At 40.0% G+C, this 20,447-nt stretch overlaps 4 protein-coding genes across 4 annotated transcripts in view; 1 reads left to right on the forward strand and 3 right to left on the reverse strand.

Annotated features, from left to right (window-relative positions):
• LOC105668270 (cuticle protein 3) overlaps positions 1 to 20,447 on the forward strand; it is a 56,399-nt gene that overhangs the window by 29,642 nt on the left and 6,310 nt on the right. The gene's annotated exons all lie outside the window — the stretch shown is intronic.
• LOC105668272 (cell division protein ZipA) lies at positions 5,786 to 8,722 on the reverse strand. Its single transcript, XM_012360542.2, has 3 exons — positions 8,239 to 8,722; positions 7,199 to 7,244; positions 5,786 to 7,106 (listed from the first exon to the last, which is right to left on the reverse strand). Exons 1-3 carry the CDS (start codon positions 8,248 to 8,250, stop codon positions 6,478 to 6,480), a joined length of 687 nt encoding a protein of 228 aa, XP_012215965.1. The 5' UTR covers positions 8,251 to 8,722; the 3' UTR covers positions 5,786 to 6,477.
• Positions 9,352 to 13,252, reverse strand: LOC105668266 (uncharacterized). The gene is made up of 5 exons (XM_067359020.1): positions 13,202 to 13,252; positions 12,785 to 12,914; positions 12,463 to 12,699; positions 12,103 to 12,382; positions 9,352 to 11,927 (listed from the first exon to the last, which is right to left on the reverse strand). Exons 1-5 carry the CDS (start codon positions 13,250 to 13,252, stop codon positions 11,336 to 11,338), a joined length of 1,290 nt encoding a protein of 429 aa, XP_067215121.1. The 3' UTR covers positions 9,352 to 11,335.
• On the reverse strand, positions 17,376 to 19,575 carry LOC105668267 (nuclear transcription factor Y subunit beta-like). The gene is made up of 3 exons (XM_012360535.2): positions 19,523 to 19,575; positions 19,104 to 19,206; positions 17,376 to 18,863 (listed from the first exon to the last, which is right to left on the reverse strand). Exons 1-3 carry the CDS (start codon positions 19,532 to 19,534, stop codon positions 18,067 to 18,069), a joined length of 912 nt encoding a protein of 303 aa, XP_012215958.1. The 5' UTR covers positions 19,535 to 19,575; the 3' UTR covers positions 17,376 to 18,066.

Genomic DNA, 20,447 nt, shown 5'->3' on the forward strand with positions numbered 1-20,447 from the left:
CCGGTCCTCGAAAGCCAGAGGCGGCGAAAGAAAGTGAGAGAGAGAGAGAGAGAGAGAGAGGGGGGGGGGAGGGAGAGAGAAAGAATAAGGTCCAGAGAGACCGCCTCGATGCCGCTCAAGTGACCTCTCGCGAATCACGTTTTGCATTGTGCACCATTGTTGGCTTTGTTTTGAGGTAACAAAATAGAAAACGCGCTCCATACGCGATCGCTATTGTAGTCAATTAGCGACCATGTGATCCCCGATGAATTATCGCATCAAAGCGAGACGTTTTCCCGAGCTTTCGACAGCAGATTACGCCTTTCTTATTTAGATTGAAAATTTATTTTCCCGGATATTCTTAACACTTCTTTATATTATTATTGTTACAAATAAACAAAATTAGAATAACGAATTTAATAGAATCGCTTGACATTTCTGTTGATTTCGATCAAAGATTTCAACGCAACGTTAATATTTTTATAAGAATCGAGAAAAAGCAATGCAGATTTCTAATTATTCCTTTAAAAAAAATGCATTGAATTAAAGCGCTCAATTCCGTACCGATAGCACTGTTGTAATTCACCTTCGTACCAGTACCAATCTGGGAGTGTAGAAAAAAAAAAATGGACGATTCAAATCAAGCACATCCCATGCCATTATAAAGAGGCTCAGCTTGCCCCCGATATAATTTATTCGGACAATAAGCATGCGCCTACCCTCCGCCGTGCCGCGGGCATCAGTGTCAGGCACCGTGATGAGCCCCTCAATGACAGCGACCAACATAATCTGTTCCCATCAGCCAAGTAGACATAATGGACGTATCGGCGGCGGGAAGCGACAATGGGGGTAGGATAGCATTTTACAGGAGCGCGCGGTGGTTGCGCTCAGAAGTGACGGGGGTGGTAAAGGGAGGGTGACTAGTAAGTGGGCCTGGACGCGCGTGGGGGCGAGCCGAGGGTCGGGGCTGCCGTCGTCGTTTCCTAGTGGCACGCTTAAAACGCGAGTGCACGCACGTAACGCAACGCAACGCATTCGGCCCGCCTCAGCCTCGGCTCCGCGGCGCGACCTCGCTTTATTAAATTCCTGACGCGAGACACCCGGCACGTGCAAATATTCGTTCGCCGGGCGAGACGCGCAATTCGGGGTGCTCGCTTGCGGCGGAAGCGTTAAATTCGCTGCGAGCACTCCGAGTTGCGAGAGAGGCGGCGAGTCGCGAAAAGCCGGAGTCGCGCGAACATTCTCAGCTGCCAAGTTCTCCGCGTTGCCTGACGCGATCCGGCGAACAACGATGGCGCTGAAAATTCCTGCGAAAAAATTCCTGCGTTTCGGAGCTATCGCGTTAATTTTTTTTCCATGGAAAAGATAGCATAGATAAAAATATAGCGCATGTTATTTAAAATATAATTATTTCTAGGTATACATTAATGTCGTTATAGAGTTTTCATATGTTTTCATATGTTACTCGCAATTCAAATTAAACTACGTCGCGTATATGTTATGCATTATAATATGTAATAACAACTTATATAATGGAAACTAGCGTGTAAAGTAAATAGATATTGTTCCTGTATAAACAGGTTCGATCAGTCGCATTACATAGTTTTTAATATCCAATATGCTAATCACGAAATTGTATCATAATTACTTTGCACGCTTTACGAAAGCAAATCTAAATAAGGAAACACGATACTATAACGATATAATCAAGATCGGTCACACATGTTAAATATATAATGTTACAAAATGTTTTATTGATTAAATTAAAAACGAGAAAAATTAAAAAGTTAGTCATTTTTAATATTAATCAAACTTTTATTTGATAGGATATTTGTATCAAATAACAAGTTACATATGGATATATTTTACTGAATTAATTTATAAAATAATTTTTAATGAATAATTTTCGTTGAATAATATATATTAAATCCTTCAAAAGAATGTTTCGAAGGAAAAACCTGAAGCAAGATTTGCGTACTTTCATTTTGCAATACGAAGTAAGAACGTACGATGCCGTGACACCTTTTCAGAAAATATTCTTTCTCCGTGCGTTGCAGCGTCGATGTTTAAAGGACCATCCCTCTGCGTTCAACGCGCGTTTAAAAAGCATGTGTGTGCGATAGACAATTATGATACCGGCTATGACGACGAAGACGCGACTTAAGACCACACGAAAGTTCACGTACGTCAGCCCGATACTCGGGTGAACGGGCCCCTTTCACAATGGCTGACTCCGTAAGGCAAAAATCAGAAAGTTAGGGCGCCAACGGTACTACATCTCGGGCTGCGAGCAAAGAGAGGGACGATCGAGCGAGTGAGTTCCCGAGGGATGCGCAGCTGTCATAAGGAGTGCAACTATTGGCCGCTACTACCGGTCGGCCATGCTGAATTTTTCCGGTCTGTCTTCTCTTCACAATAGTATCGCAGACCCTGAAACAGGGTCAGTGGCTTTACTAAAGATCGCGGTCGTCCAATAAAATCTCGCTGTACCCGCGATCGTTTCGTCCTTCATTGTTTCGCTGACAACTCCGCTCGTCAACTCAATAAAATTAACGGGATCAACGTCAAATCAACCGTCGGATTTCTCAGTGTGAAAAAAATTTCAAAAAATAAGGAATGAATTAAATTAATATTTTTGTAAGTGCGGTATGAAAGTCTGTCACACGCCGGATGGCACCCTTGACTGTTGCTGGTGACACGTGGAATATTCTACGGACGAGCGTGTCGGTTATAACAAACAAAAAAGCGACGTTCCTCTGTTATTGAAATAAATCCCGTCATAATCATCGCTAACACTTCTGAAGGGAATTCTGGAACGAGTAGGAGAAAGGTTGAGAGCCGGAGAGAAAGAGAGAGAGAGAAAAAGGGTTAGCGGGGACTCGTCTGCTATTGCCGGCCGCGTGTCGCTACCCTAAGGATTAAGCGCAATTATTGGAATCACTTCGGCAGACCACAACCCGTTTCACACGCTCCTTGTGTCCTTTCGAGCTGTCATGAGAGTTTACTTTATTCGTGAGATTTTGAAAATTTTAGAGAAGAAAATGATACGATTGAACGCAATATTGCAATATAAAAATGAGGAACTACTTAAAAAGATGTACACGCGAAAATCGCTTGCTTCTGAAACTTTTCAGACAGCACACATGTCCAAAATACATCCAAAGGATATCCAGAGGACGTCTTGTAGTCCCAAAAAGATTCTCTGGACGTCTTTTGGATATGTTGTGCTGTCTAGATTAATACAATGATTGCAACTTTATTTTTTATTTAACTTAAAAAAAGATTAAAATTGAGTTAAAGTAGAAGTAATTAAAAATAGAAAAAAGAACAAGCTAGATAGTAGATTTCAGAATTTAATTAGTATAAAAATCGTTTGCCGCGCCTTATCTTACTTTTTTTAAATATTGACTCGTCTTTTTGCATACACTCGTGAATGAATGATCACAAGCATGCATGTAAGCGAATGTACAGTTTAGCGAACTGTAATAAAATATCTAATGTATTACGAAGCAAATGAACAAGACACTAATTTTGTTGGAATTTGTAACACGTCGATTGTACTGCGTGTCACCAGTTTTCTTTTCATTTTTTTGCGTAACATTACGCTTTTAATATAGGAGTTAATTAATTAATTTTCAGATGAAAATTTTATTAAAATTTATTTCAAGTTTAATAAAACACGAGTTATTGCTACTTATTTGCGCATATATTTATTTCGCGAAGTTTTCACATTTTTAATTTATAATTCAAAACGTATTGTCATCTTAACATTTCTGTTAAGAAATTAAATTAGAAAAGCTAAACATAGTATAAAGAATCACGAAATTATAGACAACTTGGTGCACCTTGTATATCGTATTGCATTAAATTCATACAGCTAAACTATTTCTAGCCCACCAAAGCCGCGAAAGCCAGTCTCCTCTCTCTTTTCCCTTGTGCTACCTCGGCGAAAGAAACGTGACACTCTATAGCGCGATTGCGAAATCCATGGAGAAAAAAAGCATATTTCAGCGAGCCTAGATACTTACCTATATCGTAGCCTCATAATTATCTATACAAAAGCTGGGCAAAGCAAGTTAAGCTATAGTCGATATCTGCGAATGAATTGCTAGATATCGCACTTTTTCCTGACCGCGTTTCGCGAGCTGATTCTGTTAAAACATGTAATTATGATATTTTTTTTTCTGTCACAATACATTTTTATATCTATGAATATCAAACGTTAAAGCTCCTTTCAACAAAGAAACCGAAGATATATATATCGATCTTTCTATTTGATTTCTCTGCTAATATTTCACTACTGTTGAGATTTTCGTCGTATTCATTTAATACTGCGAGCTATTGTATATTATAAAGTTTATGATTTGCAAAATCGCTTAATTAGGTGTGATGTGTAATAGTGCGTGGACTATTCTTTTACTTGTTTTTATCGTTAACTATTGCAAATAAAGGAATAAATTGCGAATAATAGGGATAAAATCGTGAGCTAAAAAAATTAGCAAATACTTATGCTTAAATCAGCAAGAACTTGACTTTTACAAATGCAACGTAAAGTTACACGAGAAGAAGAACTATATTCTTCATAGACATTTGACAAATACGAGAATATCCCTTAAATCATCAAATTCGGCCTTGTCGATAGATCGTCAGCACTTAGTGAATGCATTCCACGTGCGAGCATGTTACACGTGGTGTCGTAGCCTAACCGCTCGTCACATACGTCACCCCTTTTGGATGCGGCTTGGGTTTTGGCTTACTATAACTCCGATAATTATGTTACCAATGCGTCGAAGGACAAAGAGCTCTCGAGCGACGTGGATGGCTCGCTTACGCGAGCGAGAGCCAAAAGAGAGATGGTTGCCTGGTAGCCCAGCTGCCGGTAATCCTCCCTTTGTAATTTGCCTCTATAACCCCCCCCCCTCCCTCTCCAATGGCGGCGATTTTTCCGTAAACATTTTACGGGGCATATTCTTCAACATTTTCATTACCTATTATGAATTTTATAGCAGCAAGCAGAATTTTGCCGTGAAATTCTGATTTCATTTTGTTTCTATTATAAAAACGCAATCCTATCAGTAAATAAAAAAAACAATAAAATATGTTATATAGAATTAAATCAAAAGTCTATCATTTAAATAGACCTATTTATTACATATAAAAAGTCACAAGGTGTAATTATGATTACACCTGCGAGCGAAGTGGCAATGTCAAAAACAGAAGCACCAAACTCTTTCTTTCTCTTTAAGAAGTAGTTTTGTCACTTTATAAGCCAAACTAGCGAATATATTCGATTTGCGAAGATCCAAGCGATCTACGCCAATGCCGGGCGGTTGATGTCACCGTGGCCGTGCCCTCCGGATAATAGAGTCCGCGACTTTAATGGACTCGCTAATCCTCTTCCCTGTTTGTCGGCGAGGGGGCACGCATTCACGGGATGCACGGAGGTAAGAATCGACGCGCGAGGGGACGGGGCAGGGTGGTGTGACTGCGATGCGTGCGCTTCTTTAGGGTGCGTAAAGTGAAGACTGCATTCGTTCGTGCGGGCCGTCACGCGGGAAGGGGGTGACGCACAAGGGGGTGATCTCTCCGGCCTGTCCTGCCGGAGTGGTGACGTGCAGATACGCCCCTTGTGCGGAACCATCGGTGCGATGATACCCTCCAATTTCTCGGCTGAGCTATGTCGCGCGTAATGCGTGTATGCGCGCTATAAACATACGCTAACTGCATTCGTCCGTGGAAATGTATTTCCGATATATTCATTCGTAGGAATAAATTTTGCTTCACGAACTGGTTATCTCGATTTGAAATATCGTCCGGATCCAAACAGGACGGCGAAAGGGTGACATTATTAAGTGGCAAACATGCGTCCCTAATTTGAAAGTATAATTTCATACACTTTCAAAACGATGATCTGAGATAGTAAGATGATTTATATCATTTCTGAATCGAGGAAATGGAGTGAAATTTATTTACGCAAGTTTTCTCTTCTCTCCACAATTTTTGTACAATACATGTTTCCGCAAAATTTATCAAACCACTTTGAAGAAAATCCCAATGCACTTATAAAACAAATGAAATGATATCGAAAGAAATGAAGTGAAATGGAATGAAATAAATGCGAAGATGAGTTGAAAAACTGAAAATGCCAATTATTATAAAGACATAAGTTCTGCGACAAAATTAACTTTCTTCTTTAATTATCATAATTTATTAAGAATAAATTTTTAAAACTTTCTCTCGATTTATATTTCGTCTCAACAAGATAACGCAGAGATGTCGTTTATAAAAAAATATTTATGAATATTCATGAATAACAGTAATTTGAAATCTCGCATTTTACATTTCGCTGTCAGTGAAAGTTTTATATGCATTACGAATTCATCGACTGCAATGAATGAGACGATCGTGAGGAATGAGGCGATCAGTGATCTTACGAAAATGCAACGATATCGATATTATCGTTCTAATTGTTGTAATTAGAGTGATCCGTTATCCTCGCTATCCTTGCCGTCCTTGCGGAATAGCGTTTGGCAGATTGTGCTGGATCTGCAGAAGCTGCTGGAGCTGCGGCGGCAGATTTCTGGAATACTGATAATTAGGCTGGGCAACTTGCTGCGGCTGCTGTGCTTGTGGCGCCGGCGCAAAATTAGTGCGGTACTGCGGATTGTATTGCTGCGGAGCGGCGGCTACCGGATTGTACTGTCGAGCAGCGGCCGCCGGGTTGTATTGCGGAGCAGCGGCCACCGGATTGTACTGCTGAGCAGCGGCCACCGGATTGTATTGTTGAGCAGCAGCCGACGGATTGTATTGAGCGCGAGCCGACGGATTATATTGTTGTTGAGCAGCGGGGGGCGGATTGTACTGAGCTGGTTTTATGGGAATTTGATTGTAGGTTGGCTGCTGAGGTGCCTGGGCGATCTGTACTTGCGGCCGATACGACGTCAGTTGAGCCTGATTCACGTATTGAGGCTCGATGGGTCTGGCGGGCGACAGATTCGGTATCTGCTGCGGCGGAAGATGAACGATCGGATCGCGAGCCTGCTGCGCGGCCAATATCTGCCTGATCGACGCCGGTGCCTGATTGTAGGATCGGTAATTAGATTGCTGCCTCCGTTCTCGGACGTGGCCTGAGAGTAAATGCAGATTTCCGTTATCGAATAGCTACTGGGGAAAAAATTAATTTTATACTATTCTCTGTCCCGTTAAATTTGTTACTTACTGTGCAATTCCGTTCCTAGCACGGGCGCCACAGCGAGTATTAAAAACTGAAACACGATGGGAAGATATCATATTTAATTTTATGCAACAATGACGTAGCTTAATACGAAAGAATGCACTTTTCTTTCGTAAATGAGCGTCTTAATAATAGTCGGGAGAAAGCGCGCAACTTTTTACGTACTCTATTGTAACGCAAGACTGACGTTGTAAAGGTATAAAAAAATTAAAAAATCTTGACTTGCGATACAAATTCTTGCTTGGTAATGATTATTAATGCACCGTGAGTTATATCATAGAGAAATTAAGTAATTATACTCAATAATTGGAAAATCTAGCTGGATTCTATGCACTATGTATGTATATTTCTCAATTAGTTGAACCTTGATTTATATCGGAAAAAAATGCAAGCGATTGCGAGTTCACAGTTGCGATTTCATACGATTATTTTTGACGAATTAAAAAATAAAAATACTACCGATTTTCTGATAACATTTTTAAAAATATATATTAGTATTTTTTACGTGCATTTTCAATTTTTTCCAAATAATAGAATTCACTATAAATTTAGGAAGTCGCTCGTGTAAGGAAATTTCCGAAGAAAATCACGTACTGGAATGTTAAATCAACTAAAAAGAATACTAAATACTTCTTTTCTTAAGTGTTACTTTTATTTCTGCGACGATCGAACATATTAGATATTAACACTTTTGCGAAGAAAAGAAAAGATTCATTGAACGTTAATGAATGATCTTCTCAAGTCTTTTTTTTATATTCGAGAACAGGAATACTTGTAATATTTCTCACTCAACCAGTAACCAGCGTTTGTATCTTTTTTCTCCCTCAATTACGCAAATAGAATAAAATTGCGACGGTTTTACGATTGACGCGAAATTGGAAAGCAAAAGAGAACACTTGCGCGAATATCGACGATTCCGTGGAATAGCTTCGATCGCGTGGCGCACTTTCTCCCCGGGATTTCACGGGACTCTTTAGGATCGCGAGCGATCGATCAGACCGACCGACGTGATCGCAAAGACTTACGAGGAATCTCATGGTGTTGAACGACGATATTCGGAGGGCGGCGGAACAAAACTGGCGGCCGCGTCGCGACGCACTTCTATATGGGGCCGGCCGTCGCGGGCCGAGCCGCGTCGTCGGCCACCACCAGCTTTCACAGTTGGTCGGGTTTCGAGCGATTTTTTTCGCGTGTACGTTTCCCGCCCGCCGGCACGTAACGCAACGAACCAATGCGTCCCGTGTGCTAGCAGTTGCGGCGAGTCAGGAAGTGACCGGGACGGTGGCACCAGAAAAGTCCGCACGGCACGTATGTTAGTCTCTTTCGTGTACAAGGTGTTCCATGGAATATGGAGAACCATAGAGATAAAAATTTTTCTTTTGCTTGGAGAAATTTTAAACTAGATTAAAATAAAATATTTGATATTAATCGGAAAAAAATTATTCTACGTTATTAATACTAATTTTAAATTTAAAAAAAGTATAATTAGATTTTACAGAGTGCCAGAATAAATTTTCTTTGCTTAGATATAAGAAGGAACACATTCCGTATGTTTTTTGAAAGATAAACTTTTGAATTCAGCTTGGTTTGATAAAATTTTTTAAGTAAAATTAAGCTTTTGACTCACAATATTCATCGCGCAATAGTTATAATGCATACAAAAGAATATCTACTTACAAATAATAAAATTGCACGATAACATATATTTTTTTTTTATGTGAAATTTAATTTCACATGAGATATTTATGTAATTCCATATTACATCGTAGATTACAGCGATTTGTGCATTATGTGAAAGTAGTTTTCAATCGTGTCTCTTTTCTCCTTGCGAATGCATGCGAGTTTCAAATTTTATAATTGGAATTTTGCATTCTCTATCAAGTCGCTGATTACGGCGAGCGAGCTGAACAGCAGCGTGTATTATATCACCGATTATTCTAACTGCGTGAAAGTTGTCTGTTACATTTCTCTACATAGTTATACAGCTGCCACATGCAGTTACATATCAAACTTGCTCTTTAATGAATTATTTGTATAGTTGATGACTTAACGTCGTCAACTGACATTATTATCTTTGTTAACAATTATTATTTAAAAAACTCATAAAAATGCTTTAATTTTTGGAGCTTAATATTTAGTGGAACTTCATGAAGCTTTACTTTGCAATTGACAAACAATTATAATTATTTTTTATAGTAACTATCTTTAAAGAAGTAAAGTGGAAATTCACAAATCGTGCTTCATAATATTCTTTTGGCTGCATCATAAATAGAAAACGCTGTCTTAAAATCACCTTTGTAGCTGAAGTACTCCGGAGTACATATTCGCGAGAACTCGGCGATAGAAACGTGGCATTCCACGTGTTCGACGAATGAGCGAAGGTGCAGGTTAATAGATATCAGTACTGTAGGAAAGGGTGATCATATATCTACGGTATCCAGTCACGTAACGGTGAAGCCTACACTGATGCAGGAAACATGCACGCGCAGTATTTCCGTATATGCCACGAGCCAGCGCACTTGCAAATCAAGTATCATTTAAGTTCATGTCTACAACATAATGCTACGCCGCGTTATGCATATTTTAAGAATATTACCGCGATATAAAGTGCACTACTTATAAAAATTAATTCAATAACTTAATTTTCTTAAATGCTAATATCAAGCATACAGTATTTTTTTTTACATTTATTTAAATTTATAAACAGAAAGACGCTACATATTATTTATTTAAATAACATTATTTATTAGCATAAGAAACTAATTAAAATATCTTATTACGTAAACGTGAAATATTTATAAGTATAGACTTTTACAAATAAAAATGTCATGCAATATCTAAAGAATGCTCTGCGAAATTATTATTTTATGCAGAATCAATGTCGAAAAATATGATAATTGATATTTAATGAAAAACCGGAGGAATTTAATCAGCAAGTGAATCGACAAATCTTGTACGTGGGAATATAGCGCTTGATTATTAACTATCTCAACTTTATGGGTAAGCGCGTAAGTATATTTATGCGCCACGGTTGCGTAAAGAATTCTGCATTCCGCTTTCAACACAACGAATTCACGCCAATCCTTTAAGAATGTATATTTAGCGGAGCTATTCTTGATTGAATGCGCAAAAAATTCAAACGGATTTTATTAAATCCGGTTAGATGATGGTAATACCACGTAATACGATTTATGTTACAAGCATGAAAAGTTGGCAGCAAGTAATAATTTCATAAAAAATTGTATAATATTTTGAAAATAGTAATTATCCACACACTTATTAACAAATATATTTCTTTAAGTATGATCCCGTGTATTTATAGAATTATATGAGTTGGAATCAAAGGAAACAGACACATCAAAAGAACACAATCGTAAATGTTTTATTTGAAAACATGTATAAAAATCTATAAAACATATCAACTTCACTCACACATATATCAAGATTTGTTTGAATATCCAATGCATTCGTGTGCAACGATTGGCCTTGCCGTTTTTTTCCGTTACATAAGAATCGCGGTAAAAAGATTATTAATTTTTGAACGGCATTTGCGCTCTACCTCGGCCTTGATATGTCGAAGTGTCCTGTGACATACAGGAAACATTATGGTAAGAATGTACTTTCTCGAGTGCTTTGCGAAATGTTGGAGACCGCGATAGAGAGTGTCTTAAAATAGGTATTTGTGAATGGTTAGACAAAGCTGAAGTAAAATAAGCCCAAACTTCCAGTTTCGTTAAATATAAAAAATAAAAAAATAGATATATTTATTTCGTATAGTGATAAATTTGAATAACTATAATAACTAAGATTCTCACATTGCATAATTGTCGCATGAATCGTACAAACATAAGTACTTACTACTTAACAAATATTATATTAAATCAAGAATAATATTTCCTCTTCGTTTTTCATTCTAGCAGGATCAAGAAAAGCTTACAAAATCTCAAATTTATAGTTTCGGATATAATTGATGTAACTTTCGTTTCTATTTTTTTTACTGAATAATTTATTTAGGCGTAATCTACCGCATTATGACTTAAAACTTGATTCTGCTAGGAAATTAAAATTTATTCCACCGATCGAAACGAATCAGAAACATAGCAAAGATGCATCACAAGCCGATCAGTACTGATTCTCGGTGACGGGTCGTACGCCAGGTTGCTGCTGATTGTAGGCAAGCTGATTCGGATTGTAGGCAAGCTGATTCGGATTGTAGCCGGTCGCGCGAGCTTGCGTATACGCACTCGCCTGAGCCTGGTAGGCGCCACCCTGATTTTGATACCGCGCCTGCTGAATCGGCTGGATCTGCTGCGGCTGGATCGGCTGCTGGCGGATCGGCTGCTGGTGGATCGGCTGCTGCTGGATCGGCTGCTGCTGGATCGGCTGCTGCTGCACGCGATGTGGCACGTACGGCCTGTCCGGTCCACGATATGCAACCTGGTTGGCGATAATATTGTACGGGGTCTGCGCTTGGTACTTCAACAATTCGCGTAGATGAGCCGGCAAGTTGGTCGAGTATTGCGGCTGTTGCTCCACCAGCGGCTGGGATGTCCTGCGATATTGCGGTTGCTGCTGCGCCTGGCGCTTGCTCCTGGGGTGGTCGCGTGATCTCTGACGTTGCGGCACGGGCTCGGGCGGTGGTTGCGGTTTCAGGTTTCGCAGGTGTTCCCGGACCTGCTCAGCCTGAGCGCGTATCGCAGCAGCTTCATCGAATCTGTGAATTAGATCGAAATTATCTTAGTTAACTCTGCTTGATTCTGTGCATCTTACAGACATTTTTTTTTTTTTCAAATACAGAAAAACGATTTCTAATTTATCTTAATTAATGGAATATATCTTTGGACATCAAAGATGCATTGATAATTATTCGATTTTGTATTATCCGGTACCTGTATGGTTCCGGAATTATGTTGATGTACGGAATCTGCTGCTGGAACTGGAGCAATTGTTGAATTTGCGGCGGCGTATTGGCGTAAGTTTTGATATTAGGCGCGGGTTCCGCTTGCTGTTGAGGCTGCGGCTGCGGCTGCGGCTGATGCACTCGCTGTCGGTGCCCTCGCTGCCGAGGTGCGGCTTGCGGAATTGGCGCCGCAGCTTCCGTAGCGTACTGCGCTTGCGATTGCTGCGGTTGCGGTTGACGTTGGTACGATCTCCAGTTCACCCTGTAACCTTTTGATTTTATGAGATTAATATTCAGTGCATACGAGACAGTGTGACGAAGATTAGGGAAACGACGCTGGCGACAATACCGCTGGGATCGTTGTACTCGAGCGCTTTCGCGTTAGCCTGATTAGCATCGTACGGTCCCTCGATTACGGACTGACTGTGTCCGTCGGTCGCCCCTTGAATATTGTAGGCAGCCGCTCCGCCATCTGTGGGTCCCTGAATCTGGAAATTCGAGTGCCCGTCCGTGGCACCTTGGATATGGAAATTAGTGTTACCGTCTGTTGCACCTTGAATGGTGAAATCTCCGGGACCTCCTCCCTCTAAAAATCGAAACGAGAAACAGGTATAGATTGTTTCATCGGCTTTATACCGTCGAGACATTATCGATCGCTTATCTGCGCTTACCGCTTGCATCTGTGTACTGGATTCCTTTCTCCTCGCTGAACTTAAGACCCTGGGCTCGTCGATGCCCGTCGCTAGGCCCCTGGATTGAGAATTCAGCCAGGCACATGGGAAGTGCCGTTAACAATAGAACCTAGAACATTCATTTATCCATAGCTTAATTTGATTTCAATACGTGTGAGACGTGCATGATGTGGCATAATAAAATATGCTTATTACAATTTGTGCAACGGAAATTATTCGCGTAAAAAAATAAACATTTTTTTATTAATTCACTTTATTAATCTTGACAATTTTCATAATTGCGTTAATCATGATAATTGAACGGAAACATATTTTTTTATCGTTATACGAATCCAATTCCTAATTCTAATGAAATGAAATCAAAACGTAACATGTAATCACATTCATTTGTCTTACTCTCGATAAGTGCATCAGACTCGATTTCGTAACCAGGTGATCAAGGATCATTATCTAACGCACGTGGCACTAAACCTGAAACTGTTTTGCGGCACGTACATTGCGTATATGGAAGTGTATCGAGCAACCGGCACCGGGAAGCTGGAAGGGAAAGTTCGCGCGCGCATGAATCTTTAATCAGCCGGTAGTCACGATAATCGGGAAAAGGCGAGCATATTGCCGCTTAACATTCACGATCGTGAGGCGCGCTCGAGCCGTAACGCGGCCGCCAGACAAAAAGCAGGTGAAAGAAAAAAAGAAATGCAAATCGCAAGGTAGCGCTAACGGAGCAGATTGAATGCACTAGTTGCGGGCGTTACGCAGCCGGTAGAAAGTGAGATATAAATTAAGTACGTCTAGACAAGTTTGGTGCGATTATTCAGAAAAAGTCTCTTGAACTGGCTTGGAAATGTCCTCGGCCGGCTGTCACGAGACGAAATTCCTATCATATGTGCGAATTCTGCGCGAGTTTTATCTGACAGAACGCGGAACCCGAGAAGCATTTAGCAAAATCACGATATGTATATTGAGGTCTAGTTTTTTTTGGATAAACAAAAAATACGATAGTAAAATTATTTATATTTAATACTTAATATATATGCTAATTATATAATTGAATTTTTATGTTTATTTACACTTACTAAAAGTATCTTTGATATTTATTCTGACTTATTTTACGAGAAAAGAATATATTATGTGTAAAAGATTAACGAAGCGAATCAACGAAACGAGTTACTTTCCACGTTGGAACTTTGATCCGCGAGCTTGCGACGAGATTGCGAAAGCCTGATTGCTCGTATCCGCGATTGATAATTGGCCCGTGAAATGACTGCGGTAATTAAGCGGCATTCCAAATCGTCGCTCACTTTACAACACTCAACGATGCAATTAAGTACACGACATTTGTCATTTCCCTTTGCACGCTCGTTATCTTTCAACGAAAGGCGGTGACCAGTGCTGACCAAGCAAGCGACTTCCCATTTCCAAGCCGTGCGAATAAAATCTTAGAAAGAAATTTTTCCGGATACGTTTGTGACACAAAAATAATAAACAAGACAATTATGTATGTCAGCTTTTATTATCAAGCGATGAAATTGTATTAAAACGATAAAGAAACGATTTATAGATTTATAATTTTATTTTTGACGATTTATAATTTCAGAGAGCTACAAGAAGTAAGAATAATAAATAAAAGTACGACAAATAAAGGTGCAAAAGAAAACACTAAATGTTAGTTAAATAAAATCGTCATCCGACTAATGTCTGTAATAGCACGTTGCAGTTTTACTTCGTATTTTTCCAACAAGATTATCGTAAAGCTCGCGTATTCACATCCACATCAGATGCACATATACATTAAGAATACATTTAATACAATTTAATTAATGGTTATGCGAGAAAATATTTTAAAAACCAATATCGCAAAACATCGGGCGCTGATAAGACCGGCTGCCATTTATCGCGTCGTCGCATAATTTGTTGCTCGTACAGCATATCTATCCAATCAAGCGCACGCGATCTCATTTCATCACTTATCGAAAGTAAACCTGACTTCTGTAAAATCATACGCGTGCATTCTACATTGCTTTCTGTTTTTTAATATGCCGCGAAGACTTTCGACGAGGAAAAAACATAAAGCGGCTGTGTACTTACGTGCAATTTCATGGCGAGAAAGCTGGTCGATTCGTTCGAGGGTGGAGTGTTTCTGAAGCGGGCGCGCGGTCACCAGAACAACTTTATAGGCGGCCACGTAAAAGGAGCCATTCGGCGACGGGGATGTGACTTGGCGAGAGCCACCTCCATGTTGCACCTCGTCGACCAGCTGGCCGGCCGATATTATGCTCCAACAGTTAGTGGGAAATAGCTTTCGGCGTTAAGTAACATTCTTATGTTAATTACATTGTAAAATTATATTTGTGGAATGCGTTGATAAATTGAAGTTTGATGTATGACTGCTAACTTGTATCCTTATAAATTTTTACTTTCAAATTTTAATACAGGAATTTTCTTATAAAAATTCTTATTTATCGAGTTTTTTCTCGAGTCGTCGAACTTTCTTCGTGCAGCGTACAAGGAAAGATTTCCTACGAGGCCATTCATCTTCTATGCGACGCATTATAATCGTGAAAAGTCTCGCGTTTACTGATGGAAAACGACGGAGTAACCGTGCGGTGGAATGCGATGCAACGCGAAGTTTCCCAGGCAATTGCCATTCAAAGGTTACGATGCGAAGCGCGCGCGCATCCGCAATTAATTGCCGACATTGAATTCAATTATTGTTCTGTCAAGTTGTGCAAAGGCGCGTTGTACTCCGTTGCTTTTAACGAAATACTGATGATAATGTGGACTTAAGTCATGTAAAAAAAAAAGTAAATCTTAAAAGAAACGAAAAAAAAGATTTAGAACGTTCGTATTTATCGCGATATCATATGTTGAACTGTAAATAGTGATTAAAAAAGTCTAATTAGAGAAATTTTTGCTCGGCAAAGCTATCGCATTACTTCGATTATGACTGTATCTCCAACCTGTGTCATTCCTATTGTATTCTCGATTCCCATACCTTTAGAATTACAGATTTCTATTTCTGCAATAGATTTGATGATAGATCTGTGATGCTCTACGTCATTAAATCTATAAAGTCTTATTGTTAGGTCCATTGATTCCTGGTTTAGATACGCAATCATAGGAGCATACTTCTTTATTCAATTATTCGACTGCAAAGCTGCTCTTACTCACAAGTGGAAATGTCGTTACGTCAGTTTATATACTAGAAAGTTACGCCGTGTCGCATTATACATTGCAGATAGATTTCCGATCTCCCGTGAAATTATAGATTATCCCAAGCATCGATATGTGAAAACAATTCCTACAATACGATCCGATATAAAAAACAATACTCGATGAATAACAGGGAAGCGATATGTGCAGAATGAGTCACGAAGAGAATGTATAAGTTTAGAAACTGACTTCTTCGAGTTGCATTCAAGGAGAGAAAAAGCATAAAAATACTTAGATATAATATAAATTTACAAAATATTACATTCCTTTTATATCTTATATATTTTTCCGATGTTTCAAGCGTTTTTAAATTTCTTTACCGCGAAAAAACGATAGTTAATCAACTATCAGTTTTATGCAAATTTGTTATGAATCATCTTGTAAAACCGTGACTGTAATTTTCTTCGATTTCCTCAGACGAGAATCCAAAGGGCGCGCCCCTGACAAATTATCTATTTGTGCAAGCTTCGGTAGAAAATAAAAACGAAAGTTGCACTGTCGTGTCAGCGAAATGAGTGCGACCGCATTCACAGTTGCAACGCCTCGACGGTGCATCGGCACACGAAGCGTGAAGGCCATGAAAGTGGATCGTCTGCCTTCCTTGTCCTTCTCCTTCGGAGAAATGCTAGACCTGCTTTAAAAATATTATTTTTGCGTAAAATTAAAAGAAAAACAGCCAGACAATACGCTTTTTCGAATTCACGCATTATAAATTTTCTCATCTTGTATCTTCATGTATGAATAACAAAATCTACTTGATTCTTAATATCATACGTCGCATTATTTCTGTATTCGATAAGAAACTAATCTCTTTCTAATCATAATGCAGAAACTCTGCTAAATCAGGTGTAACAAGTTCTCATGCGTCTATATTTCTTTCTGTTATTAAGTCATTTGCGTCTTGCGGTAATTTCCTTAATTTATATGCCTCAATTATTAGCTTGATAAAGAACTAACACGCCATTATACTATTGATTCACTTTCTATTTTGCAAAATTAATACATTCGGCACTAAATCGTGAATCTCTGCGTGAGACAGAATATTACTTTCTAATATCATGCGGAGATCACACATAGATATCTTTATTCTCAATAGAAAGCAAAAACTGTCGGACTTTCTATTTCTATTTGCTCTAATAACGTGAGAATCTAGTAACTATCCTCATGTGCAATTAAACAAACCACGCGTCGCGAGAAACGCGAACTTCCTCAAAGAAGTGTGTTTACGAGAACACGACGTTATCGGATTTTCGCTGACTTATCTCGGCTTTTTACGAGTGGAAGTTCCGCCAGTTTCCGCAAGCTGAAATAATAAAAGCGAAGATTACGCGACGACGGGTTGAATGACTCTCATGATGCCAGAAGCGGAAATGTTTTATTTCGTACAAAAAATTACATTCTTTTGCGCTACCGTATAATTAAGTATTTTCTACTTTACATATAAACTTTACATATCAAGCTAATTGAATATAATTTTCTAACTGAGTGAAATAAAAAATCAGGAAATTGATCGAAGAAAGATTGCCAAACTGAGTTTTCTACTTCTGCTTTGTATTAAGGATCATTATATTATTACTGTCATAATTATTATAAATTTCCTTGAACGTTTTAATCAAACATTTCTTGCTCAATTTTCTGTTTATCTTCGTGAATTACAAGTCTTTTTTTATTCTACATTAATTATATTTAATTCAAGCAATTATTTTCTATCAATTTTCCTTTAATTCTTCAATTGCGTCTAATCCTAACAAGTATCTGGCGTTCGTCCTTTTCCCGTCTTATCGAAAGAGAAAATCGTAACGTGTTGCGCCGTCAACTACACGGTAGTGCAAACGTAAGTCAAAGTGTTAACAAGCGATGCAATAATTTAAGGCGCGCAAGACAAATCGTCCTAACAATGCCTTGATGACGCTAGAAAGCTGAAAGCCATTTCCGCGAGTGAAAACGGGATTCAACTCGAGCGAGTCTAAGGATAAAACCGGCCGTCTCTCTCTTATCGCGAGATAGAATACTAATTTATATAAATCATATTATAGGCCAATGATCTGTCAATGACGCTGCCCCTCGTCGACCGGCTTGTCCTGCGGATATTCCGCGTCGACGTTCTCGTCGTCCGTGTAGTAAATCTTGCTGCGATAATAATAAGGTCCCTTGACGTCGTCGGACAACGGCTTGGGGATGAAGATGCTCTTCGGCTTGTACTGAATGCGATTCGCCGTGACGTCGTACGGTATTTGCGCTTGGTACTTGAGCAACTGCTTGATCTCCGACGGCATATTCTTGTCCAGATAAAGCGGCGGGATCGGTAGCTCCGGTATAACCGCTATCGGCAGCACTTGCGGAGCTTCCTGCTGCTGTTGCTGCTGCTGCTCCTGCGGCTGTTCGTAATTCTTGTAGACGACTCTGTCCTGACGTTCCAATCTTCTGTCGTACTCAAGTCTGGGCTGCGCTCTTTGAGGACTGATCGATTGGTATCTCAATGACGGCTGCAGGTCCGAAGCGGCCGCGGACGGTTGCGGCTCGTATTGCTGCGGCGCCACGAAGCTGGCGCCGTAGAGGAAAGATGAAGGATCGACGTAAGGAGCTTGCGGCTGATAAGTCGACTCGATCAGCTGTCTGATGTGACCCGGCAGCGCTGCGTACGGTCTGTAGAACTGCTGGGACTGGATCGGCTGGAGTTGCTGGGGTTGAGCTTGCGGCGCCGGGGCGCGATGCTGCGGCGACGCTTGCTGAGTCTGCCGGGGACGCTGGGGCGAGCCGCCCTCGGCGCGCTGATGCCGCTGAGCGTTCGCCAGCTGCGACCGCCACTGGTTCTGAAGCGCGAAGTGCCAATTGATCTTCGAGCCTGCAACGCGGGGAGAAACATCATTGCCACCGATTAATGCTAGTCGATTATCAATGCTTACGCAATCTCGGCTCCGGTCGGCATCCGGACAAAGGAATTGTTCTGTGTTTGTGAATGTAAAAATCGAGATTCTCGCGTGCATGCGATAGCAGCAGTTAATAGTTAATTGCACGATATTGAGGCCAAGGTTTCCGAAGATTTTAATAGCGTTTACGAAGAAATACAAAGCTGCGTACTCACCGTCAGCATTTTCGTGCTTGATTTGCCCTTGCGGTGCGCGAACGGGTCTCTCCACATTTTTCGTTTGCGCCCACGCGGCAGATATTACCGCAATCAGAAGGATCTGTAAAAAATCGTGATTTGCACAACATGATTTGAGAATCTTACGATAGCTAGCTGAGGTAACAAAAATTAATATTATTATTTGAAACTAATATGCGGAAATGATCATTCAATAATTATTCAATGATCAGCTGGGACAATTTGAAATCAATCAACACGGTCCACTTTTGATCACACATGGTCCAAAAGCTTCACAAAAAAAAAAAAAAAAAAAATACTCAAAGTAAGATACGTCTGTGATTGCACGTTGCTAGAATATTTTTTTTATCACTACGTTAATGTTAACGTGACGGGATGAGAATATTCTGAGCACTCACTAGTAGTCTCATGGCTGCGTGCGGAGAAAGATGTTCGCGGATGGTCGCGTCGAGTTTGCTCGCAGAAATCAACCGGCGGAGTCGGCGTGGCTCTTCTATATAGCAGTCGCCCCGGCGTAATTGGCGGCGCGGGTACGCGGCCGGTGGCTACCTACTTTTAGAGTAATTCCGCCTCGGGTAAGGAGTGAACTCCCGGCAAAAGGCCCCCCCGAGGATATATTATCACTCATTGCAAGAATGCGTCCTTCTGACGTAACGTCATTATAAAAATCGCTCCCGGAAGCGATTCAGCAAAAATTTAAGTATCTGTAAAACTCAGAATTTCGTAATTCTAGTGGCAACATCTCTCGCGAGACTTTATCCTTTCGCGAGATTTTATCCTCTCGCGAGATTAGATAACGCATAATAATTTTTGATATGTTACATTCTGATCTACAAATTTCTCGTTGAAATTCATAAAAAAATATCTTGATATTTTTGTTTGCATAAAAAATGAGATGGTAGTTGAAAATCTATCTGGATTCTCAATCGTAATAAAATCGAAAAAATTAAAAGTGAATATGAAAGGATTGAGCACGTTGCATTCGATCTTACTGTTCCTCAAAGTAGTTTTTTTAGATTTCAAGAACTATTGTGAAATCTCCACGCGATTCCGGGGACTTTAACGAGACTGCGCATGGCGCAACAAGAAACATCGGCGAGTTGCGCTTTAGACAAATCCACGCTTAGCGCGTTTTAGAGCGCGAGTTGTCAGACTTCGTATGCACTTAAATTGTTTCAAATGAGGAATAACGACGGAGTAGAATCGAGAAGAAAGCGCGCCTTGTGGCAGCAAATGTTCGTAATAATTCTTGCAATTTAATGAAGTATAGAATTACGTGTGATTGTATGGAAAAAGAAATTGAAACAAGAATCTTTCTCGCTT

This window comes from Linepithema humile, chromosome 7 (assembly GCF_040581485.1).
Source record: "Linepithema humile isolate Giens D197 chromosome 7, Lhum_UNIL_v1.0, whole genome shotgun sequence".
Lineage (NCBI taxonomy): Eukaryota > Metazoa > Arthropoda > Insecta > Hymenoptera > Formicidae > Linepithema > Linepithema humile.

Excerpts from the sequence above, each read along its gene's own strand:
- LOC105668272 (XM_012360542.2), bottom strand. Across the intron at positions 7,107-7,198 it reads GCTAGGAACGGAATTGCACA|GCCACGTCCGAGAACGGAGG; the intron begins GTAAGTAACAAA and ends ATTTACTCTCAG.
- LOC105668266 (XM_067359020.1), bottom strand. The coding sequence starts at position 13,252 with ATGATCCTTGATCACCTGGTTACGAAATCGAGTCTGATGCACTTATCG. Across the intron at positions 12,383-12,462 it reads CGAGTACAACGATCCCAGCG|GTTACAGGGTGAACTGGAGA; the intron begins GTATTGTCGCCA and ends TAAAATCAAAAG. Across the intron at positions 11,928-12,102 it reads ATAATTCCGGAACCATACAG|ATTCGATGAAGCTGCTGCGA; the intron begins GTACCGGATAAT and ends TCTAATTCACAG.
- LOC105668267 (XM_012360535.2), bottom strand. Across the intron at positions 18,864-19,103 it reads CAAGCACGAAAATGCTGACG|GCTCGAAGATCAATTGGCAC; the intron begins GTGAGTACGCAG and ends CCCGCGTTGCAG.